Source organism: Sorex fumeus, unplaced genomic scaffold (assembly GCF_029834395.1).
Source record: "Sorex fumeus unplaced genomic scaffold, SorFum_2.1 ptg000125l, whole genome shotgun sequence".
Classification (NCBI taxonomy): domain Eukaryota; kingdom Metazoa; phylum Chordata; class Mammalia; order Eulipotyphla; family Soricidae; genus Sorex; species Sorex fumeus.
This window is the reverse complement of record NW_026606182.1, coordinates 5675015-5695896: the sequence shown is the minus strand read 5'-3', so window position 1 is coordinate 5695896 and position 20882 is coordinate 5675015. Positions and strand designations below refer to the sequence as shown.

At 58.0% G+C, this 20882-nt stretch overlaps 2 protein-coding genes and 1 pseudogene across 2 annotated transcripts in view; 2 read left to right on the top strand and 1 right to left on the bottom strand.

Moving 5' to 3' along the window:
* The window catches only part of SERHL2 (serine hydrolase like 2), a 248975-nt gene that overhangs the window by 145235 nt on the left and 82858 nt on the right, over positions 1-20882 (bottom strand). The window lies entirely within an intron of this gene.
* On the top strand, positions 4164-4237 carry LOC130044932 (uncharacterized; annotated as a pseudogene).
* On the top strand, positions 16454-17516 carry A4GALT (alpha 1,4-galactosyltransferase (P blood group)). The gene has a single exon (XM_056137492.1). The coding sequence runs from the start codon at positions 16455-16457 to the stop codon at positions 17514-17516; it is 1062 nt and encodes a 353-aa protein (XP_055993467.1). The 5' UTR covers position 16454.

Here is a 20882-nt window from a genome sequence, read left to right as displayed (position 1 = left end):
TTCTTGGGTCACACCCGGCGATGCTCAGGGGTTCCTCCTGGCTCTGCACTCAGGAATCACTCCTGGCGGTGCTCGGGGAGCCATATAGGATGCCTGGGATTGAACCCAGGTCATCCGTGTGCAAGGCAAATGCCCTCCCCGCTGTGCTATCGCTCCAGCCCCGAAGCTTCTTTTTCTTGAAACCTTTTCTCCTGGCTGAACTCTGAAGCCGCCCTAATCGCCCACGAGGTCTCCTGACTAACACGGGAGCAGGGATTGTTTTTGTGTGGGCGCTGTACCCGGCTGTGGTCTGGTCTTCCTCCTGGCTCTGTGTTCAGGGGTCACTCCTGGCAGAGTTCCGAGGACCTTGTGTGGTGCCAGAGATTCGAATCAGGGTGGGCCCCGAGCAGGGCAAGAGCCTTAACCCCCTGTACTGGTTGGTTTTTTTTTTTTTTATTTTGTTTTTTCAGGCCCCTAGTTTATTTTTTATTGGTTGTTTTTTGCTTATTTTTTGTTGTTGTTTTGTCCAATGGAGACGTTACTGGGCCCGCTCGAGAAAATCGATGGACAACGGGAGGGCCTTTACCTCTACCTTATTTTTGTTTGTTTTGCTTGGGTGGAAAAACCAAAATCCCTATCTCGTATCTTGCCAGAGAGAGGCCAGAGTACATCCCTCCCTCATAGCAGCCTTCCTTCCCCTCAACCTTTCCTCCTTCGCCCTTTGCTGCCGGCCCCTGCAGCCAGGCTGGCCTTTCCGTTCCAGGAACTCCGTGGACGCTTCTGTTTGATGAAGCACGCCGGGTTCCTCTTTGGACAGTGCGCCTCGCTGTTTCTCGCTCATGAACAGTAATAAAATTTCGATTGCTTCCTCTTCCTCCCACGCTCACCCCCCACCCCCCAGTCTCTGTCACCCCATTTTAGCTGCAGCTGCGACAGACAGGAGGGACTCAGAGGCGAAGGTTCTCTCCAAGTTCAGCTTCAGGAAGTGCCCGGTTAGGGGAGGTGTTCCTGCCCTTCCCGTTTTTTGTTTTGTTTTTGTTTTTGGTTTTTTTTTTTTTGTGCCTCATACATGAAGCAAATCTAGATGTAACTTGACACCGGTGGGCCACACCCCACTAGGGTGGGGGGCTAGAAAGTCACAGGCTTGTGTGTCAGGGACAGTGGCTAAGAGCATTGAGAAGAACGGGGTTTAACTGGAGCAAAGTTTCTGGGTTGTTTTTTTTTTTTTTGAGGGGTGACTATTGTTTTGGGTCCCATCCAGCAGTGCTCAGAGCTTACTCCTGGCTCTGCACTCCGGAATCACTCCTAGCAGGGGACCCCAGGGGCTGCCCAGGATAGGACCCAGGTGAGCCCCGTGCAAGGCACGCGCCGTCCTGGCTGTACTATCACTCCAAGCCAAGGGGCGAAGTTTCTGGAACCCCTTTCACAAAATCGCTGATGGAGGGCTGGAGCGATAGCACAGCGGGTAGGGCATTTGCCTTGCAAACCCGGCCAACCCAGGTTCGAATCCCAGCATCTCATGTGGTCCCCTGAGCACCGCCAGGAGTAATTCCTGAGTGCAGAGCCAGGAGTGACCCCAGAGCATCGCTGGGTATAACCAAAAAAGAAAAAAAAAATCACTGTTCCACGTATTTCCCTTATGTACAGACCGGATGTCACTTAAACCCAGTTTCGTATCATGAGAAAGCCAGGGAGCACTAATTGGCTGAGTTATAATTATTTTAAATGATGAGCCATGGGGAAGGCCACGGGGGTAAGATCGATCTTTTTGTTTTGTTTCGTTTTTTTGGGTCACACCCGGCGAGGCGCAGGGGTTCCTCCTGGCTCTGCACTCAGGAATTAACTCCTGGCAGTGCTCAGGGGACCCTATGGGATGCTGGGAATCGAACCCAGGTTGGACACGTGCAAGGCAAACGCCCTCCCCGCTGTGCTATCGCTCCAGCCCCAAGATCGATCTTTCTCGCGGTCACCTTCGTACTCACAACACGCTTAGCCTGACGCCGTTGGCACTTCCGGCTCCAGGTCCCTCTCTGCGGCTTTGCCTACCTGAGACTTCGCCCCCGGTTGTGACTGGGGGGTCCCAAATGGCAGAGTCACCGGGATCTTGCTTGGCATGTCCGAGGTGTCAGGGATCAAACTCAAGGCCTCAGGCCTGCACGGCAGGCGCTGGACTGCTGGGCCATCCCTGCCCCCCGGGCTTAGACACTTAACACAGTTCCACGGCCGCACCCAGCCTCTTCCACTCTCTGCCTCCTTCCTGCCTTCCCCAGCGACTGCTCTGAGCGTCGTCTCATTTCTACGCCGTTCCTCTTGCCACGCTTACCCTTCCGTTACCCTTTTTCTGCTGTTGGATTTTAATGTGCTGGCACAGGGCGCGAGGCCAGGATCTCCCGGGGACAGATGCTCCCAGGGCACTTTGCTCCATCACCGTTTTGTTGGCGAGGCCTCCTCAAAATCTCCCCCAGGGACCCGCATAGCAGGGCTGGAGCGACAGTCCAGCAGGGAGGGCGCTTATGTTGCACGCTGTCAACCCGGGTTTGATCCCCGGCATGCCTACGGTCCCCTGAGCACCGCCAGGAGTAATTCTTTTTTTTTTTTTAATTTTTTTTTAATTTATTGAATCACTGTGGGAAAGGTTACAAAGCTTTCAGGTTTAGGTCTCAGTCATGCAAATATCAAACACATTTCCCTTTACCAATACTTATTTTTTACCATGAAGAACCCCAGTAAAACCCCACCCCCCACCCCTCCCCGTCCCTGTGAGGCAGATGAATTCTAGTTAACACTCTATCTGCTTTGATTAGATTCATTGTTTCAATAAAAGATTCACCACTATTTTTTAGAGTTTACCCCCCCCCCCAAATCAGACATGCTGAAAAAGCATTGTGAAGTGATTTGCTTTCTACAGCTGGGTTCAAGAATTAAATGTTGGTTTTGGATTTCTGCTCTTTTACCTATTGACCCTGGAAGTATTTCTACTGAAAGTCAGATAGTTAAGAAATTGGTTTCTGTGTTCTGGAGTCCTGGCCGTGCTGGAGAGCCGCTCGCGGGGGGCAACCAGTGGCCTCGGCAGGGCGTGAAGGGCGGAGCGAAACGCCCCCCTTCCCATGAGGTTTTAGTCACCCCCACAAGGAGTAATTCTTAAGTACAGAGCCAGGAGTAACCCCTAAGCATCACCTGGAGTAACCCCTGAGCATCGCTGGGTGTACGCCCCCCCCCCCCAAAAAAAAATGGTGTTGCCCATGGCCTTAAACATACTAATCAGGGGCTGGAGAGATAGCACAGCGGGGAGGGCGTTTGCCTTGCACGAGGCTGACCTGGAGTTCAATCCTCGGCATCCCATATGGTCCCCTGAGCGCCGCCAGGAGTAACTCCTGAGTGCAGAGCCAGGAGTAGCCCCTGTGCATCGCCAGGTGTGACCCAAAAATAAGTAAAAAAAAAAAATACTAATCATACTAGAGTATGATATTTAAGGAATGTGCTATGGTCCACTGGACCCCACCAGGCAGTGGTCTCTCTGAGCACCGCTCAGTGACAGAAAAAAGGAAACCTGGGCTCTCAAGTACTGACTCGCAGCTGAAATGCATGCTCTGCACACGGAGTAATGAAGTTTCAATCCCCAGTGTCACACGGCCTCACCCCCTAACTACTCAGGGTGCCCCCAGGGTCCCAAGCACCACTGGGCACCTCTGGGCGGAGCTCAGGGTCCTGTTAGAAAAACTACAGTGCCAAAGGGATGGTACAAGGGGTTCAGATTCTCACCTTGCCTGCTGCTAACCCCAGTTCGAGTCCCAGCTCCTCACATGGTCCCCTGAGCACAGCCAGGAGCAACCCCAAAACAGTGTGGTCCATAGCCCACCCTCACACCTGCAAAAATAAGTAAACAGTGCTCGCTTCGGCAGCACATATACTAAAATTGGAACAGTACAGAGAGCTGGAGCGATAGCACAGTGGGTAGGGCGTTTGCCTTGCGTGCTGCCAGCCTGGTTGAGCTGGGTTCGATTCCTCCGCCCCTCTCGGAGAGCCCGGCAAGCTACCGAGAGTATCTCGCCCGCACGGCAGAGCCTGGCAAGCTCCCCGTGACGTATTCGATATGCCAGACACAGTAACAACAAAGTCTCCAATGGAGACGTTACTGGGCCTGCTCGAGCAAAATTGATGAACAACAGGAGGACCGTGACCGTGACCGTGACAGAGAAGATTAGCATGGCCCCTGTGTAAGGATGACATGCAAATTCATGAAGCGTTCCATATTTTTTGAAACCCAAGCACAAAAATTTGTAAGTTTACAACTGTACCACATGGTGTTTCACTAATAAATATTTAAGGAAAAATAAAACGAAAAAAAACAAAAAACATAAGTAAATAAAGCTTTCATAAGTCAAAGAAAATTCCTCTGGAGGTCATACCCAGGAATGCTCAGGGCTTATCCCTGGCTCTGCTCAAAGGCCATTCCGAGTGGTACTCAGGGAACATACACTGTTTAAAAAGACCCTGCTTGGGGCCGGAGCAATAGTACATTGGGTAGGGTATTTACCTTGCACGTGGCCAACCCAGGTTCGATCTCCGGTAACCCATATGGTCCCCCAAGCACCGCCAGGAATAATTCCTGAATGCAGAGCCAGGAGTAATCCCTGAGTATCGCTGGGTGTGACCCAAAAAAGCAAAAAAAAAAAAAAATTAAAAGACCCTGCTTGGTCCCATCCAGCAAGTCCCGACCCTGTCTCTTCGACCAACTGGGGAAAACTATGGCTTTAAATGAATGAAGCAAGGCAAGATAAAAGGGATTTGACGGTCAGCTTCCTTGATGGGGAAAAAACTTCAGTTCCCACAGCATATTTCTGGCCACTAAAATATCACCCAGTTTCTAAATAAAGACCCGAAGTATTTCTAGCTAGGGAACAATCCTCAGCCTTCGTTCATTCCTTCCATTCCCAAACCCCTCCTCATTCCTGATCAAGGTCGTGGCAACCAGGGCAGAGTTTAAGGCAGACCCAGCCTGCAGGGGGCGCACTTCCAGAGCAGGACCACGCCCTCCCTCCACACCTCACCTGGCCATCTTGGGTGTGGGAGGGAGCAGAGAGGCCCACTCACCTGGCCATCTTGGGTGTGGGAGGGAGCAGAGAGTCCCATTCACCTGGCCATCTTGGGTGTGGGAGCAGAGAGTCCCATTCACCTGGCCATCTTGGGTGTGGGAGGGAGCAGAGAGTCCCATTCACCTGGCCATCTTGGGTGTGGGAGCAGAGAGTCCCATTCACCTGGCCATCTTGGGTGTGGGAGGGAGCAGAGAGTCCCATTCACCTGGCCATCTTGGGTGTGGGAGGGAGCAGAGAGTCCCACTCACCTGGCCATCTTGGGTGTGGGAGGGAGCAGAGAGGCCCACTCACCTGGCCATCTTGGGTGTGGGAGGGAGCAGAGAGTCCCATTCACCTGGCCATCTTGGGTGTGGGAGCAGAGAGTCCCATTCACCTGGCCATCTTGGGTGTGGGAGGGAGCAGAGAGTCCCATTCACCTGGCCATCTTGGGTGTGGGAGGGAGCAGAGAGTCCCACTCACCTGGCCATCTTGGGTGTGGGAGGGAGCAGAGAGGCCCACTCACCTGGCCATCTTGGGTGTGGGAGGGAGCAGAGAGTCCCATTCACCTGGCCATCTTGGGTGTGGGAGCAGAGAGTCCCATTCACCTGGCCATCTTGGGTGTGGGAGGGAGCAGAGAGTCCCATTCACCTGGCCATCTTGGGTGTGGGAGGGAGCAGAGAGTCCCACTCACCTGGCCATCTTGGGTGTGGGAGGGAGCAGAGAGGCCCACTCACCTGGCCATCTTGGGTGTGGGAGGGAGCAGAGAGTCCCATTCACCTGGCCATCTTGGGTGTGGGAGCAGAGAGTCCCATTCACCTGGCCATCTTGGGTGTGGGAGGGAGCAGAGAGTCCCATTCACCTGGCCATCTTGGGTGTGGGAGGGAGCAGAGAGTCCCACTCACCTGGCCATCTTGGGTGTGGGAGGGAGCAGAGAGGCCCACTCACCTGGCCATCTTGGGTGTGGGAGGGAGCAGAGAGTCCCATTCACCTGGCCATCTTGGGTGTGGGAGCAGAGAGTCCCATTCACCTGGCCATCTTGGGTGTGGGAGGGAGCAGAGAGTCCCATTCACCTGGCCATCTTGGGTGTGGGAGGGAGCAGAGAGTCCCACTCACCTGGCCATCTTGGGTGTGGGAGGGAGCAGAGAGTCCCACTCACCTGGCCATCTTGGGTGTGGGAGGGAGCAGAGAGTCCCACTCACACATGGGCAGATGCCAGCCCCACACAGAACTTATGCTCAGCTGAGAAATTTCTCTGAAAAGCGTAACGAGGGGCTGGACCCATGTTACAGCAGGGAAGGTGTTTGCCTTGCACATGGTTAAACATCCCGTCCCCAACATCCCATATGGTGCACTGAGCCCGCCCAGAGTGATTTCTGAGTGCAGAGCCAGAAGCAGTCCCAGAGCCCCACCAGATGTGACCTGAAAATGAAAAATTAAAGTATAACGAAGTACAAGGACTGTCACGGCCGGAGCCACCAGCTCCAGCTCTCAGCACTGAACCGTCTAGAGGGTCTTCCCCACTGTCTGCTGGCCCTGGAGTTGTGCCAAGCATCCCGGGACCACCCCAGTTCCTTCCCAGGTAGCTGCTGCGGCTCCAACCGCTGCTCCGGGCTTTGAACTTGGACCACGTAGGCATTTTCGGGCCAGGGAACTGGCTTGCTGGGCTGAGTAGGGTCTTTGCGTGTGGAGGCCCAGGGTCAGTCCCCCAGAGCTTCCTGGTTACCTGAGCACCAGGAGTGAGCCTCGAGCACAGATCCAGGAGACCCTGAGCATCACCAGGAGTGGCCCCCAAAACCAAAAATAATGCCCAGCAATTCCACTCTCGTATGTCTTGGGCTTGCTGGTCTGGTCCGTTGCTCTCGAATGCAGAACCGACTTTCTCAGTGCAAGAAGCCCAGACTTGGACGGGTGGTGGTGGAGAATGGGCACTGGTGGAGGGATGGGTCTTCGATCATTGTATAACTGAAACCCAAGCACAAAAATTTGTAAGTCTACAACTGTACCTCATGGTGTTTCACTAATAAAAATTTAAGGAAAAAAAATTTTTTAATTAATTAAAAAAAATTAAAAAAACAGACTTCCCTCTTCAGGGCCTCCAGGCTGCACACAAACTGCATTCATTCTGTTCTTCCGTTTCCTCCCTTTAGAACTCCAGTTGTTCCTCGGCTGAGTTTCCTTTACATGTCTCTCTTCTGTTCATTCTCTTGGTCTCTTCTGTTTTTCGGTTAGCTCTGGTTTTCATCACTTCCTTTTTAAAAGAAAATTAGTTTTTATAAAGCTGTTCACACTAATTTGTTCCATTCAGTATTCCAACACCAACCCTGCCACGATTACACCTCCCCACCATCATTATTTCCAATGGTCCCAACCACCACCCATGCCTGCCCCAAAAGCACACCCTAGAAAAATGTATTTTATGTTGCTTGCTGTGAATAACTTGCTAAAATTGATCACAAAAGATTTTCTTAGAAGAAAGTATGTGAAGATGGTTGTATCTCACCCTGGAGCCATTAAGGCTTTGTATAAGAGATTACTCACATGTTGTTGCAGGTTGAGTCTTGTGTGTTAATATTCTCTTAAAGTTGGTTGTCAGGTACTGTACATTCCATTCAATGTGGTGTGTTACTCCTGGGAGATCAGTGGTGTAGTTTGAGATGTCATGCGACCGTATTTGCTCCAGGAATTCTAAATATATATATATATTTTTTTTTTTTTTTGCTTTTTGGGTCACACCCAGCATTGTACAGGCATTACTCCTGGCTCATGCACTCAGGAATTACTCCTGGCGGTGCTCAGAGGACCATATGGGATGCTGGGAATCGAACTCCGGTCAGCCATGTGCAAGGCAAACTCCCTACCCGTTGTGCTATCACTCCAGCCCCAGGAATTCTGAAATTTTGAATGGGGCACCACTTCCTGTTGTTGTTTGGGGGTCATGCCTAGCATTGCTCAAGGGCTACTCCTGGCTCAGTGCTCAGAGGGCCTCGGGCAACCTTGCAGTGCTGGGAAATGAACCAGGGTCGGCTGCATGCAAGGCTAGCATCTCCTTTCCTGTTCTCTCTCTCTCTCTCTCTCTCTCTCTCTCTCTCTCTGTCCCTTTGCTCATTTCTCCTCCAGACCTTGCATTTCTGCCTCCGTAATTTCATTTGAACTGGAATTACTTTTCCTGTGTGTGTGTGTGTGTGTGTGTGTGTGTGTGTGTGTGTGTTGTTAACCCATGCTATCATTTTGGATTCTAATTTTTGTGTAAATTAGATGATCTTAGACTTCATGGAAATATTGACATTCCTTGCCTCTTCTTGTCTGTCATCTTTTGTCTGAATAATGTGTTTATTCCTTTAAAATTTTTTCTTCTCCGCCCCCCGCCCGCCCCCCCTCCCCCCCGCACATTTGAATTAGTTGAATTTTCCTGGCCTGGCAAATTAACAGGCGGTCTGGGTGGAAATTGGGAGAGAGGCCAGTTCTGGAGGTTTCTCTGCTGCAATTTCTCCTGCTTTGTTTTTGTGGGACTGGATGGTTCCTTTCAACGTGCTTCTTCTCAGTCTCCCCCCTCCCGGGTCTCTCTGTCCCAGCCCGGCTCAAGAGGTTCCCCTGCCAGCCCCGATGCCCCTGCCTCGTGCTGGTCATGTTTGCTGTCTTTTTTTTTTTTTGGTTTTTGGGTCACACCCGGTGATGCTCAGGGGTTACTTCTGGCTCATGCACTCAGGAATTGCTCCTGGCAGTGCTCAGAGGATCGTATGGGATGCTGGGAATTGAACCTGGGTTGGCTGCGTGCAAGCAAATGCCCTACCCTCTGTGCTATTGCTCCAGCCCCTCTGCTTCTTTTTTTATTTTTATTTATTTTTTTATTTTTTTGCTTTTTGGGTCACACCCAGCGATGCACAGGGATTACTCCTGACTCTGCACTCAGGAATTAGCCCTCGCGGTGCTCAGGGGACCATATGGGATGCTGGGAATTGAACCCGGGTCGGCCGCGTGCAAGGCAAACGCCCTACCCGCTGTGCTATTGCTCCAGCCCCTCTGCTTCTTTTTAAAAAATTTTTCAGTATAACACCATGATTTACCAAGCAGTTCAGAATACAGTGGTTTCAGGCATTCAGTGTTCCAACACCAACACCCCCCCCACCACCAGTGTGACCTTCCCTGCACCCATATCCTGGTTTCCCACCCACCACCCCAGCCTGCCTCCTTAGCGGGCACACACAAAAAAAGGTACTTCAGGGGCCTGGAGCAATAGCACAGCGGGTAGGGCATTTGCCTTGCACGCGGCCGACCTGAGTTCAATTCCCAGCATCCCATATGGTCCCCTGAGCGCCACCGGGAGTAATTCCTGAGTGCAGAGTCAGGAATAACCCCTGTGCATTGCCGGGCGTGACCCAAAAAGAAAAAAAAAAGGTACTTCATCTATTTGTTTCAACACGAAGGCAAATGGAATTATCAAGACTTAGTGCAGTTAAGGGGCGATAGTACAGCAGGGAAGGTGTTTGCCTTGCACACAGTCGACCCAGGTTCGATCCCCGCCACCCCCCGAAGCAACACCACAAGTAATTCCTGAGCATCTCCAGGTATAATCCCACAAGCAAAAAAAAAAAAAAGTTTCCGGGGCCAGAGGAATAGTACAGAGGGGAGGGCATTTGCCTTGCATGCATCCGACCTGGATTCAGTCACTCCCCAGCATCCCATATGGTTCCCTGAGCACTGCCAAGAGTGCACTGCTGAGTGCAGAGCTAGGAGGAATGCCAGAGAATCCTTGGGCATGACCCAAAAAAGCTAAATAAATAAAAAATAAAGCAAATGCATTAAAAAAAAAAAAAAGTCGGGGGCTGGAGCAATAGCACAGCCGATAGGGCGTTTGCTTTGCACGTGGACGACCCAGGTGTGATTCCCAGCATCCCATAGGGTCCCCCGAGCCCACCAGGAGTGATTCCTGAGCATCACCAAGCGCAAACCCCCCCCCAAATGAAACAAAGCAAAAGTTTCCCTAAAGCTGTGGCTTGTGGCTTGTTTACTTACTGTTCCTCCTGCTAGAAGATTCTGAGCAAAGAGACTTCCTGGTTCCCCAGAGAAAGGGACCCTCCCCACCCAGAGTCCCTCCCCCGTCCAGGTCGGGAGTCACAGCCCATCTGGTCACTTTGGGCACAACCATTTCCGGCCCCAGGGACATTCCCCGGCTGAGCCTGGGGTCTGGGCAGTGGCGCTCTCTGGGGCCCAGGACGGGAGACGGGCTTGCAGGAGGGCAGTCAGGAGCAGGCCGGGCCTGCCTGAACACGGCACTGGACTCTCTGGAAGGTTCTGCTGGGTGGACAGAGACTGTCCCTCTCACAGGGGCTCTGGCTGGCTGGAGCTGCCACTCCAGCACCTTTGTCCCTCCGTCCCGCCACCCAGCCCGCCAGGCAGGGGCTCAGAATCCATCACTGTGCCGGCCGAGCCGGCTCTGGCTTCCGGTGGGACCCCAGGAGGCCTCTGGGGGTCAGGCCTGTGGCTGGAGTCCTGAAGGACCCCGGAGAGACGTGTCCAAGAGTGACCAAGGGACAGAGCCCGCGTTGGTCGCCTAGGAGATCTTAGGTACAGGGACTCTGGGGGATGAGCCCTGCTACGTGCACAGGACAGGCTGGAGGCCGGGCACTTGGAGTCTGGCTCTAGACCCCTCTGTGTCCTCGACCCCTGGCTCTAGTCCTCCGTGCTGTGACCTCCGCCAACCAACTGCCCAGGCTCCGTGGCCTCATCTGTGACCGGAGGATGAGCTTCCTTCTCCCCCATGCCTCTACGCAGGGTATAGCAGAGAACTTAACCCCCAGGCCCTGTGAAGACACATCACTGGGATGGGGGCTTTGCAGGCAAGCCCAGGGGCCACAGATGCCAATTTTTTTTTCTTTTTGGGTCATACCCAGCGATGCTCAGGGGTTACTTCTGGCCCTGCACTCAGTAATGACTCCTGGTGGTGCTCGGGGGACCCTATGGGATGCTGGGAATCGAACCCGGGTCGGCCGCGTGTAAGGCAAATGCCCTACCCGTCGTGCTATGGCTCCAGCCCCAACATAGATGCCGGGTTACCCAAGGGACCATCCTGGGATCCACGGATGCCGGGTTACCCAAGGAGACCAATGACAGGGTCCTGATAAGATCCCCAGGCCCGGGGCTGGTGCCATGGCTGAAAGTGCTTCCCTTGCAAGCGTGAGGCTCTGAGTTCGATGCCTGGTGCCACCTGCGTGCACCCGTCCCCTCTGCCCTGTGGCCCCTGGTGCCACCGTAGCAGGCAGTGCGGTCTCCCACGCTCGGCCAGGACTGTGCCCGAGAGAGAGCACTGAGACCAGTTCCTGGAGCACACCCGAGCGTGTGAGACTTGGTCTATGTAAGCAAGGGGAAGGGGAGAGGGAACGGAACGGAACCAACCCAAGGCCTGAAGGGGAGGTGGCCCCATGGGGAAGCGCCTACCATCTGTGCGCAAGATCTGAACTTCACTCCCGACAGTGGGGGCGGGGGGGGGGGGGAGACGTGGGCACAGACTGGAATGACAGGGGACATCTAGGCCACAGGAGGCTGGAAAGGTGAGGGTCAGTAGAGGCCGCTGGGAACCCCCACCCCGCCCTGCACTGTCCCTCGTGGCCAACACCCTGCATTCGCGCCGTTGCTTCCTGGAGCCCCAGGAAACCGGTGGAGACTCTCACTGGGGGGGTCCCCTGGGTTGCAGCCAGGAATCCCGGGTGCCGTGTGCCCTGAGCTGCCCCTTCCACCCTGGGGGGCCTCAGCAGAACCTCCCGTGTTTGTTTTTGGGTCCTACGTGGCGGTGCTCAGGGCTGACTCCTGGCTCTGCACTCGGGGGTCCTGGTGGGGCTCAGGGCACCATATGAGGTGACGGGGCTCAAACCCTGGGTGGCCGTGTACAGGTGCTATACCACCTGCTGCTCCCCTTTTATTTCTCCCCTGCAGAACCTGAAGGGACCCTGGGAGCCACATGGTGGGCGCCCAGCCTGGGTCCATCCATCCCTGCTGCCCCATGGGAGTGTGGACGGGGGGGGGTGGCGGGGCAGAGGCAGCGCCCCTCCTGTGGGCATGGAGATGGATGCAGGGAGCAGGGGTAGGTGGGGAGGGGCTCTTCTCCCTCTGCCCCGGCACCCCAAAGTGCAGCCTGCAGGCCTGGCAAGGGGGCAGGAGGTGGTATGCAGACCCGAAATACCTCTGGGCACAGGCTGGAAGTGGCGGGGAGGCAGGGAGGCGGCTGCGTCAGGCCAGGCCCCTGACAGGGGAGCAGCTGGGAGGCTGTGCGGGGTGGCGGGAGCATGTTTGGGGCCTGAGTCACGGGCCCTGGGCCGGGGCCAGCCCAGATCCATACACAGTCGCGTTCCTGAGACGGGGCGCGGGCACCAAATACGGCCCTGACTGCTGGGGCCGGCACGCAGCCGCGGGCGCTGGAGGGACCCCCTCCCCCCAGAGCCAGACCTCCCAGCACCCTGGGGGCCGCCCCAACTGGCAGCCTGAGGTTCATCCTGGGCGAAACATCCTCAGGACCAAAATAGCCTACCCATGGGGAGCCGGGGATGCCGCTCCCGACTGCCAGCGGCTCTGCCACTTGGCCCTGGCGAGGGTCCCAGGCAGCTCACCCAGCCCACTTCCTCTCCCTGTTGAATCATTCATCCCTTCCATCCATCCACTCACCCTTCCTTCCTTCCTTCCTTCCATCCTTCCATCCATCCATCTATCCATCCACCCCTCCCTCCCCATCCATCCATCCATCCATCCACTCATCCATCCCTCCTCCCATCCATCTTTCCATCCATTCGCCCCTCCCCCATCCATCCATCCATCCATCCATCCATCCATTCATTCATTCATTCACTCATTCCACCCATCCATCCATTCGCTGACCGGTCATCCACTGATCTGCTCATCAACTGTTAAATCACTCGTGTGGCTCCTTCCCGCCCCTCCCCCAGACCCTTGTCCATCTGCTGACCCCCTCACCCACTGTTGCCCGGCCGCATTACCAGTAGCCAGCACCCTCCTAGGCACCTGGAAGAGCATGCACCAAAAATTACCCAGGGATCACGTTCCAGAGGCATCACGGTGGCAGACCGTGCCGAAGCGCACAGCATGTGAGATGGGTGCTCAGAGGATCGGGTCAGACTCCGCAGGACGGGGGAGATGCCATTCTAGGGGGACTGAATAGAATGGGTCCCCCTAGAATGCGGGCATGGGGGGAGTTTGGTGTTGCACTTAGCAGTGCTGGGGGGACCGGGCAGTGCCCGAGGTTGGACCTGGGGCTCCTGCCTGCAGACCCCCATCTCCCCAGCCAAGGACGAGTTTTGAGCAGGAATGGGGGCTGAGACCGGTGACCATCTGCAGATGGAGGCTTCCCGCCGGCACCGCGGGTGTGAAGGGCTGACAGCTGAAGTGAGAGGGGCCAAGACAGTCGGGGAGGGAGGCAGGGACTAAACTGTGATGTGGGGCTGGTGGGGGTCTGGGATCTGGCTTATCTGGGCATTTGGGGGGAATCCAGGAGATACTTCCAGGGCCCAGGGGCCACCCTGGCAGTTCTCAGCCAATCAGACCATTGGTTCAAAAGAAGGCCTGCGACAGGGCCTAGAGCAGGATAGCACAGCGGGAAGGGCGTTTGCCTTGCACGCGGCCGACCTGGGTTCGATTCCCAGCATCCCATATGGTCCCCAGGGGTAATTCCTGAGTGCAGAGCCAGGAGGAACCCTTGTGCATCGCTGGGGGTGACTCAAAAAGCAAAAAAAAAAGCCTGTGGTTTCCTGTGCCCTGCAGGACTGGGGTGCCCAGGCCACCCCGGGGGTGGTGGAGCCCTCCAGAGCTGTGCCCGGCAATGCCCAGAGCACCACAAGGATCCGGGGACTGAGCCCTGGCCACAAGCAGCTGTGCTATATCCTGACACCTGACTTGTGCTTATTGTGGGTTATTTGTGGGCTATCTCTACCTGGCTCAGGGGTGACTCCTGGCTTCTGTGCTCCGGGATCACTCCTGGAAGTGCTCAGGGAGCACCATATGGGATGCTGGGAATTGAATCCGGGTCAGCTGTGTGCAAGGCCAGCGCCTTCCCCACCAGACTGTCTCTCTGGCCTTGAGTTCTGTTTTGAAAGTGTCCCTCTGGGCACCGTGTGAATGAGTTAAGGAGGGGGTGAGAGGCAGAGGGACCAGGGCTCAGTCCCTTCACTCCCCGGGAGCCCCTCGACTTCACTTCCGCCCCCTCTTGTCACTTCTGCTTGTCTGTTTTCAGGCAGTTCCCTGCATGCTTGGGGGCCCTCCAGCGTTGGCTAAATCTCTTTCCAGGGCCTTGCTGTGCCTCCCGAGTGGACAGGTCAGCGGGCAGTGAGCCTGGGCGTGTCTCACTGTCTTGCCTTTGTTTGCAGATGGCAGCGCCGGCACCGGAAGCCCGCGGACTGACCACCTGGGAGCTGGTGGAGAAGCTTGGCCGCTGAGACGGGGTGTGCCCACAGGCGCCCCGTCCCGCCCCGTCGCCATGGGACTCCCAGGCTGGTCAGTGTCCAGGCAATGACACCGTGGCCGGGGTTCCCCACCCTCCAACTGGGGGAGAATAGTGCCAGGGCCCGAAGCTGTACCCCACCCCACCCCCACTTCCACCCCCAGTTTCCCCAACGTCCAAGGCAGAATGTTTCCACCCGGCATGGGGGGATGATTCTGCTGACAGTGGACACCACACCGTCCACTCCCCCCCCACACACACACACCCGGGCATAGGGGCACTTGCTCTGTATACCCCCTGTCCCCGCCGTAGGATGGAGGGAGGGTCGCAGGGCAGAGGTCGGGTTCCAAGCGAGAATGAGGCTGGAGAGTGAACACCATGGGGAAGGCACTTGCCTTGCATGCTCCTGACCCAGGTTTGATTCCCGACACCGCCTGGGGGCCCCTGAGCACCACTGAGCACTGCTGGGCGCGAGCCCAGGACAGACACACACAGTAAGGTCTGAGTGACGGCCTCAGAGCGGGCAGTGAGGCAGTGACCCTAGCCCAGCAGCTCAAAGCACTGCCCGGGGACCGAGGTGGGTTTTGAGTGTCCCACCGGGTCACTCAGTCTAGCTCCTGGGGATAACACCCACACCTGTCCCCTTGCTCTCCATAGCTGGTCCAGTGGGCTTCCCCGGGGACTGAGGGTCCCCGAGGCTCCAGACCCCCCTCCCTGCCCCCTCCTCATCTGCACCTGCACGTGTGGAAGTGGGAACTGGGGGTGCAGGGGGGCCATCTTACACCCAGTAGCCACATCTGCCCCCCCCCCAGAGCAACCCAGGGCCTGCTGGCCCCCGAAAGCCCCCACCCACAGCCTCCAGAACCAAGATGTGAGCGGGTGATGTCTGAGCCCGGGCTGCCAGGCTGGCGGTGAGGGAGAAGGCTCAGACCTGTCTGGTGCCCAGCACATTACCCGGGCACTGCCCAGTCCTTGGGGCGTTCATGGGTGTGTCCCAAAAAGGGACCCTGGGGACAGAGAGCCCAGAGATGGTGCTTGCCTTGCATGCAGCCAAACTGTGTTCAGTCCCAGCACCCCAGAGTATTGCCAGGAGTCATCCCTGAGCACTGCCGGGTGTGCCCCCAAAAACAAAATAAGAAACTTGGAAGGGCCTGAGTAATAGTACAGCAGGGTAAGTCGTTTGCGTTGCACAAGGTTTGATCCCCAGCACCCTAATGGTCCCCAAAACCAGCCAGGAGTGATCCCGGAGTACCACCAGGTGTGGTCAACCCCCCAAAAATAATAAAAAAATAATAAAGTCAGAGGGGCCAGAGCCATAGTACAGTGGGTAGGGCGTTTGCCATGCATGTGGCTGACCCAGGTTTGATCCCTGGCACCCCATATGGTCCCCAGAACTGACCAGGAGTGACCCCTGAGCACTGACCATTGTGGCCCCCAAGCCAAAAAAGAATAATAAATTAATTTTTAAAACTTTACAATAGAGGGGCTGGAGCGATAGCACAGCAGGGAGGGCGTTTGCCCTGCACGCAGCCAACCCGGGTTCAATTCCCAGAATCCCATAGGATCCCCCAAGCACCGCCAGGAGTAATTCCTGAGTGCAGAGCCAGGAGTAACACATGTGCATCGCCAGCTGTGACCCAAAAAGAAAGAAAAAAAAAAAGGCCCTGGGGCTGGAGAGATAGCACACCGAGTAGGGCGTTAAGCGTTTGCCTTGCACGCGCTCGACCCAGGTTCGATTCCCAGCGTCCCAAATGGTCCCCTGAGCACCGCCAGGGGTGACTCCTGAGTGCAGAGCCAGGAGGAACCCCTGAGCATCGCCGGCTGTGACCCAAAAAGCCAAAACAAAACAAAACAAAAAAAAAAAAAAACAACCCGGCCTCTCTCCCAGCGCAGGGCTTGCTTGTCTCTTGCAGACCCGCCGCTTGCTGCCCAGGCCCCGGCCTCACCCGCGGGGGACCATGCCCGGGGTCCCCGAGCGCCTGGTGCGCGCGCTCGGGGGCGCGTCGCGACAGCGCCTCTGCGCGCTGCTCCTCGTCAGCTTCAAGTTCACCTTCGTGGTCTCCCTCCTGCTCTACTGGCACCTGGCGGGGGACCCCCGGGCCGGGGGCCGGAGCCCGCCCGCCGCCGCCGTGCCCTGCCCGCGCCTGGAGCCGGCCCGCGCGCCCCGCGGTGCGCCCTCGCCGCCGGGGAACATCTTCTTCTTGGAGACGTCGGAGCGCACCGACCCGCCGTCGCTGTTCCTGTGCTCGGTGGAGTCGGCGGCGCGCGCGCACCCGGACTCGCAGGTGCTGGTGCTGATGAAGGGGCTGCCGCGGGGCAACGCGTCGCGGCCGCGCCACCGGGGGCTGTCGCTGCTCGGCTGCTTCCCCAACGTGCAGCTGCGGCCGCTGGACCTGGACGCGCTGTTCCGGGGCACCCCGCTGGCGCCCTGGTACGCGGCGGTGCAGCGGCGCTGGGAGCCCTACCTGCTGCCCGTGCTGTCGGACGCCTCGCGCATCGCCCTGCTCTGGAAGTTCGGCGGCGTCTACCTGGACACCGACTTCATCGTGCTGCGCAGCCTGGGCAACCTGACCAACGCGCTGGGCGCGCAGTCCCGCTACGTGCTCAACGGCGCCTTCCTGGCCTTCGAGCGGCGCCACGAGTTCCTGGCGCTGTGCATGCGCGACTTCGTGGCCCACTACAACGGCTGGGTGTGGGGCCACCAGGGCCCGCAGCTGCTCACGCGCGTCTTCAAGCAGTGGTGCGCCATCCGCAGCCTGCGCGAGCGCCGCGCCTGCCGCGGGGTCACCGCGCTGCCCTGCGAGGCCTTCTACCCGGTGCCCTGGCAGAGCTGGCAGCGCTACTTCGAGGACGTGCGGCCCGAGGAGCTGCAGCAGCTGACGCGCGCCACCTACGCCGTGCACGTGTGGAACAAGAAGAGCCACGGCCGCCGGCTGGACGCCACGTCCCCGGCGCTGCTGGCGCAGCTGCACGCGCGCTACTGCCCCACCACGCACCAGGCCATGAAGATGTACCTGTGAGGGGCGCGCCGGCCCTCTGGTGCCCGGGGGCTGCAGGCCAGGCTGGGGCGCCACCCCCCCCCCCCAGGTGTCCGCGAGGGATGTTGCGCAGGTCCTGGGCTCCGCTCCCTTCCAGAGGCTGCCGGGAGGCCCCCTTGGCCAGCTCCGACCCAGGGGAGGTCTCAGACCGGCCAGCAGGAACCCCGAGAATCCTGGGGAGTGGATGTCCAGGCCCCGGGCAGTGATACCCCAGCACCTCTGTGACATCTCAGGGAGGTGGAAGGATGAGGAGGCAGCTGGGGAGCACAGGGTGCAAAGCCCACCTCCCCAGCACCGGAGGTGGGCATTAACCACACTCTGGGGGTGGAGCAATAGCACAGCGGGGAGGGCGTTTGCCTGGCACGCGGCCAACCCGGGTTCCATTCCCAGCATCCCAAAGGGACCCCGAGCACCGCCAGGAGTGATTCCTGAGTGCAGAGCCAGGAGGAACCCCTGAGCATCGCCGGGTGTGACCCAAAAAGCAAAAATCAAAAAAAAAAACCCAGGCCACTGACCCAGCAAGCACCCCCACCCCCTACACACATCCCCTCGTCCCCCCTCCCCACGGAGTAACAGTGCCAGGCAGGGGACCTGGGGCTCAGGAAAAGCATTAAGGGGAAATGCCACCCCCTCCCGTGGTAAGCGTCTGAGAATGATGAACGCAGGGAGGGCTGGAGAGATAGGACAGCGGGGAGGGCAGCGTTTGCCTGGCACGTCGCCGACCCAGGTTGGATCCCCGGAATCCCGTATGGTCCCCCAAGCCCCGCCAGGAGTGATCCTTGAGTGCAGAGCCGGGAGTAACCCCCAAACAAAAAATAATAAAGAGTCCCTCTACGTTGGAGTTCTCTGTGGTGAACGAAGCCCTTCCCTTCAGCCTCCTGACTGGCCCCCGTCTGCGGGGAGGGTGGGGGGCACCTGCCCTCTCCCCGAACCCACACCCCGCGCCCCCCATGTCCAGCTCAGGGCTCTGCTGAACTGACAGCCAGGTTGGGGGGTCCACCTCGCGCCCCCCTCTTGTGAGCACCAGAGCTTCCGGGCACCCTCCTGGGCTTCGGAATTCTGGCCCCTTCTCTGCAAAGACCTTGAAGGGGAGCCCCAGGTCTGGCCCTGCAGGACTCGGGGTTCTGGAGGGAGGAACCTCACGTCACTTTCCTGAGGTTCCCACCAGCCCTTGCAGAGCCGGGGGCCCAGGACACCAGCTCGGCACCTCCGTTCTCTGGGCAGCTCTGTACAGAGAGCCAGACAGCTGCTCAGCCTGAGGGTCAGGCCGGGCACGCCTCTGCAGGGGGGCAGGGAGGGGGTGCAGGCTGGCCCTGTGCTGGAAGCAGGTTCCAGAAAAAAGGCGTGGCCCCAGACTGTCCCCAGCATCCTGTCAGCCCGGGCCCCTCTGAGCCTGACAGCCCGCTCCTCAGCTGGAGGAAGTGAGAGAGGGAAGAGGGGCTGAAGTTTGGGTGATTCTTTCCATCCCTGAAGCCCAAGCCTGGCGTGGGGCGGCCTCCTGGGGGGTCTCCAAGCTGATTCATCTCCAGGCTGGGCCTCAGCGCCCCTTCCCTGCCCTCCCCCCTCCCCCCAAGTCCACACCGCGGCCTGAGTCTCTCGGCCCGGCTGTGCCCAGTGCAGCCCCTGGCGTCTAATCCACCGCCCGGTCCTGGCAGGGGCACAGGCTCAGCGGGTCCTGGGTTGGTCCGGCCTTGGCTGCCCGACTCCAGGGAGCCCCTGGGCTCTCCATTGCCCGCCCCCCTCTGTCCCCGGCAGCCACCAAAGCCCGGCTGGCACCGTCTCTGGCAACCGCATTAGTTCGGAGCTTGTGTCTCCGATTCTCGGAAAGGAGCAGGGAGGGGCGGCCCTGGGGACAGTCACCAGATCCGGGAACCCCACGGCCACGGCCTGGGTCTCGTATTTACAGGGTTTGCGTCCTGCCCGTTGGCAGAGCTCAGAGTCCATCCCTTCCCTGGTGGCCCAGTGTCCATCCAGCAGGGCCCTGGGTCTCCTGCCATTCACTCTCTAGTGACCGGCAGGCTGGAGAGATGGTACGAGGGTAGGTGCTGGCCTTGCACGCCGCCACCCCGGGTTTGATCCCCAGCACCCTGTACGGTTCCCCAAGCACCACCAGGAGTAAGCTCTGAGCACAGAGCCAGGAGTCACCCCTGAGCACAGCTGGGAGTGGAGCAAAAAAAGAAAAAGAACAAAAATCCCAACCCAGGGGCTGGAGTGATAGCACAGCGGGTAGGATGTTTGCCTTGCACGTGGCCGACCCAGGTTCAATTCCCAGCATCCCATGTGGTCCCCTGAGTACCACCGGGGTAATTTCTGAGTACAGAGCCAGGAGTAACCCCTGTGCATCGCTGGGCGTGACCCCCCCCCCAAAAAAAATCCCAACCCAGCAAACAGAGCCCAGGGCCGGGGGCCCAGACATAGGCTCTGGCACCACGTGCTTCCGAGGCCAGAAACCACATCTGCAACTGGGACACGGTGGTATGTACTGTCGCAGTCCCCAAACAGGCCTGGGCTCCAGGGAAGCTGCTAGTAGCAGGACCCTGGGTGACAGCGTCCCTGAAAAGCCACAGCCCCCACCCCGTCCCACCCCTACCGCTCCCCAAAAACCCCCACCCTGGGCTGAAGAGATAGTCCAGCGGGGAGGGCATTTGCCTTGAACGTGGCCCACCCGTGTTCCATCCCCAGCATCCCACATGGTCCCCCGAGCACCACCAGGAGTGATCCCTGAGCATCGCGAGGTGTGACACATGAAGAAAAAAAACGCTCCCCAAAATCTCCACCTCACCCCTGCCCAGTGCTCTCCAAGTGTTCGGCTGCCGGTTCCCAGGTCGAGGAAAGGGGACAGAGGAGAGGGGATTGACAGCCGGAGTCCCCAGAGGCCCAGCGACAGTGACTGGGACCAGCACAGCCCCTCGCCCGGAGTCCCTGCGTGGGACAGCAAAGGGGAGACCCTGAAAGCCCCCATCCCGTGGGCGTCATCAGGGCACCCGAAGGCTACAGGTAGGTGCAGCCCTGGGGCTGGACCAGGACCCAGCAGGAAGTTTCCAGAAGCAGTCCGAAGGGCTAGGAGGGGATGTGTCTGGCGGGGGCGAGGCACTGGGTTGGATCCCTGGCACGTAATGGAGCTACGGTGGGCGCTGATGTCACGCGGAGACCCATGTGATCCCCCAACAGGGTCACAGACCAGAGGAACACACCCACTGGCGTCCCAGCTTCCTGCAGAAGGGGAGGGGGGAGGGGCGTCCCCACCCCACAGCAGCTCCTGCATTCGGAACCCCCCCATGCCACTCAGGCCCACCCAGAGCCCCCCAGCTCTCCCTGCTCCTCCCTGCAGGGGTGGGGCTCTGGGCC

What these genes read in the sequence shown, in the direction of transcription:
- A4GALT (XM_056137492.1), top strand. Translation starts at nt 16,455, where the DNA reads ATGCCCGGGGTCCCCGAGCGCCTGGTGCGCGCGCTCGGGGGCGCGTCG.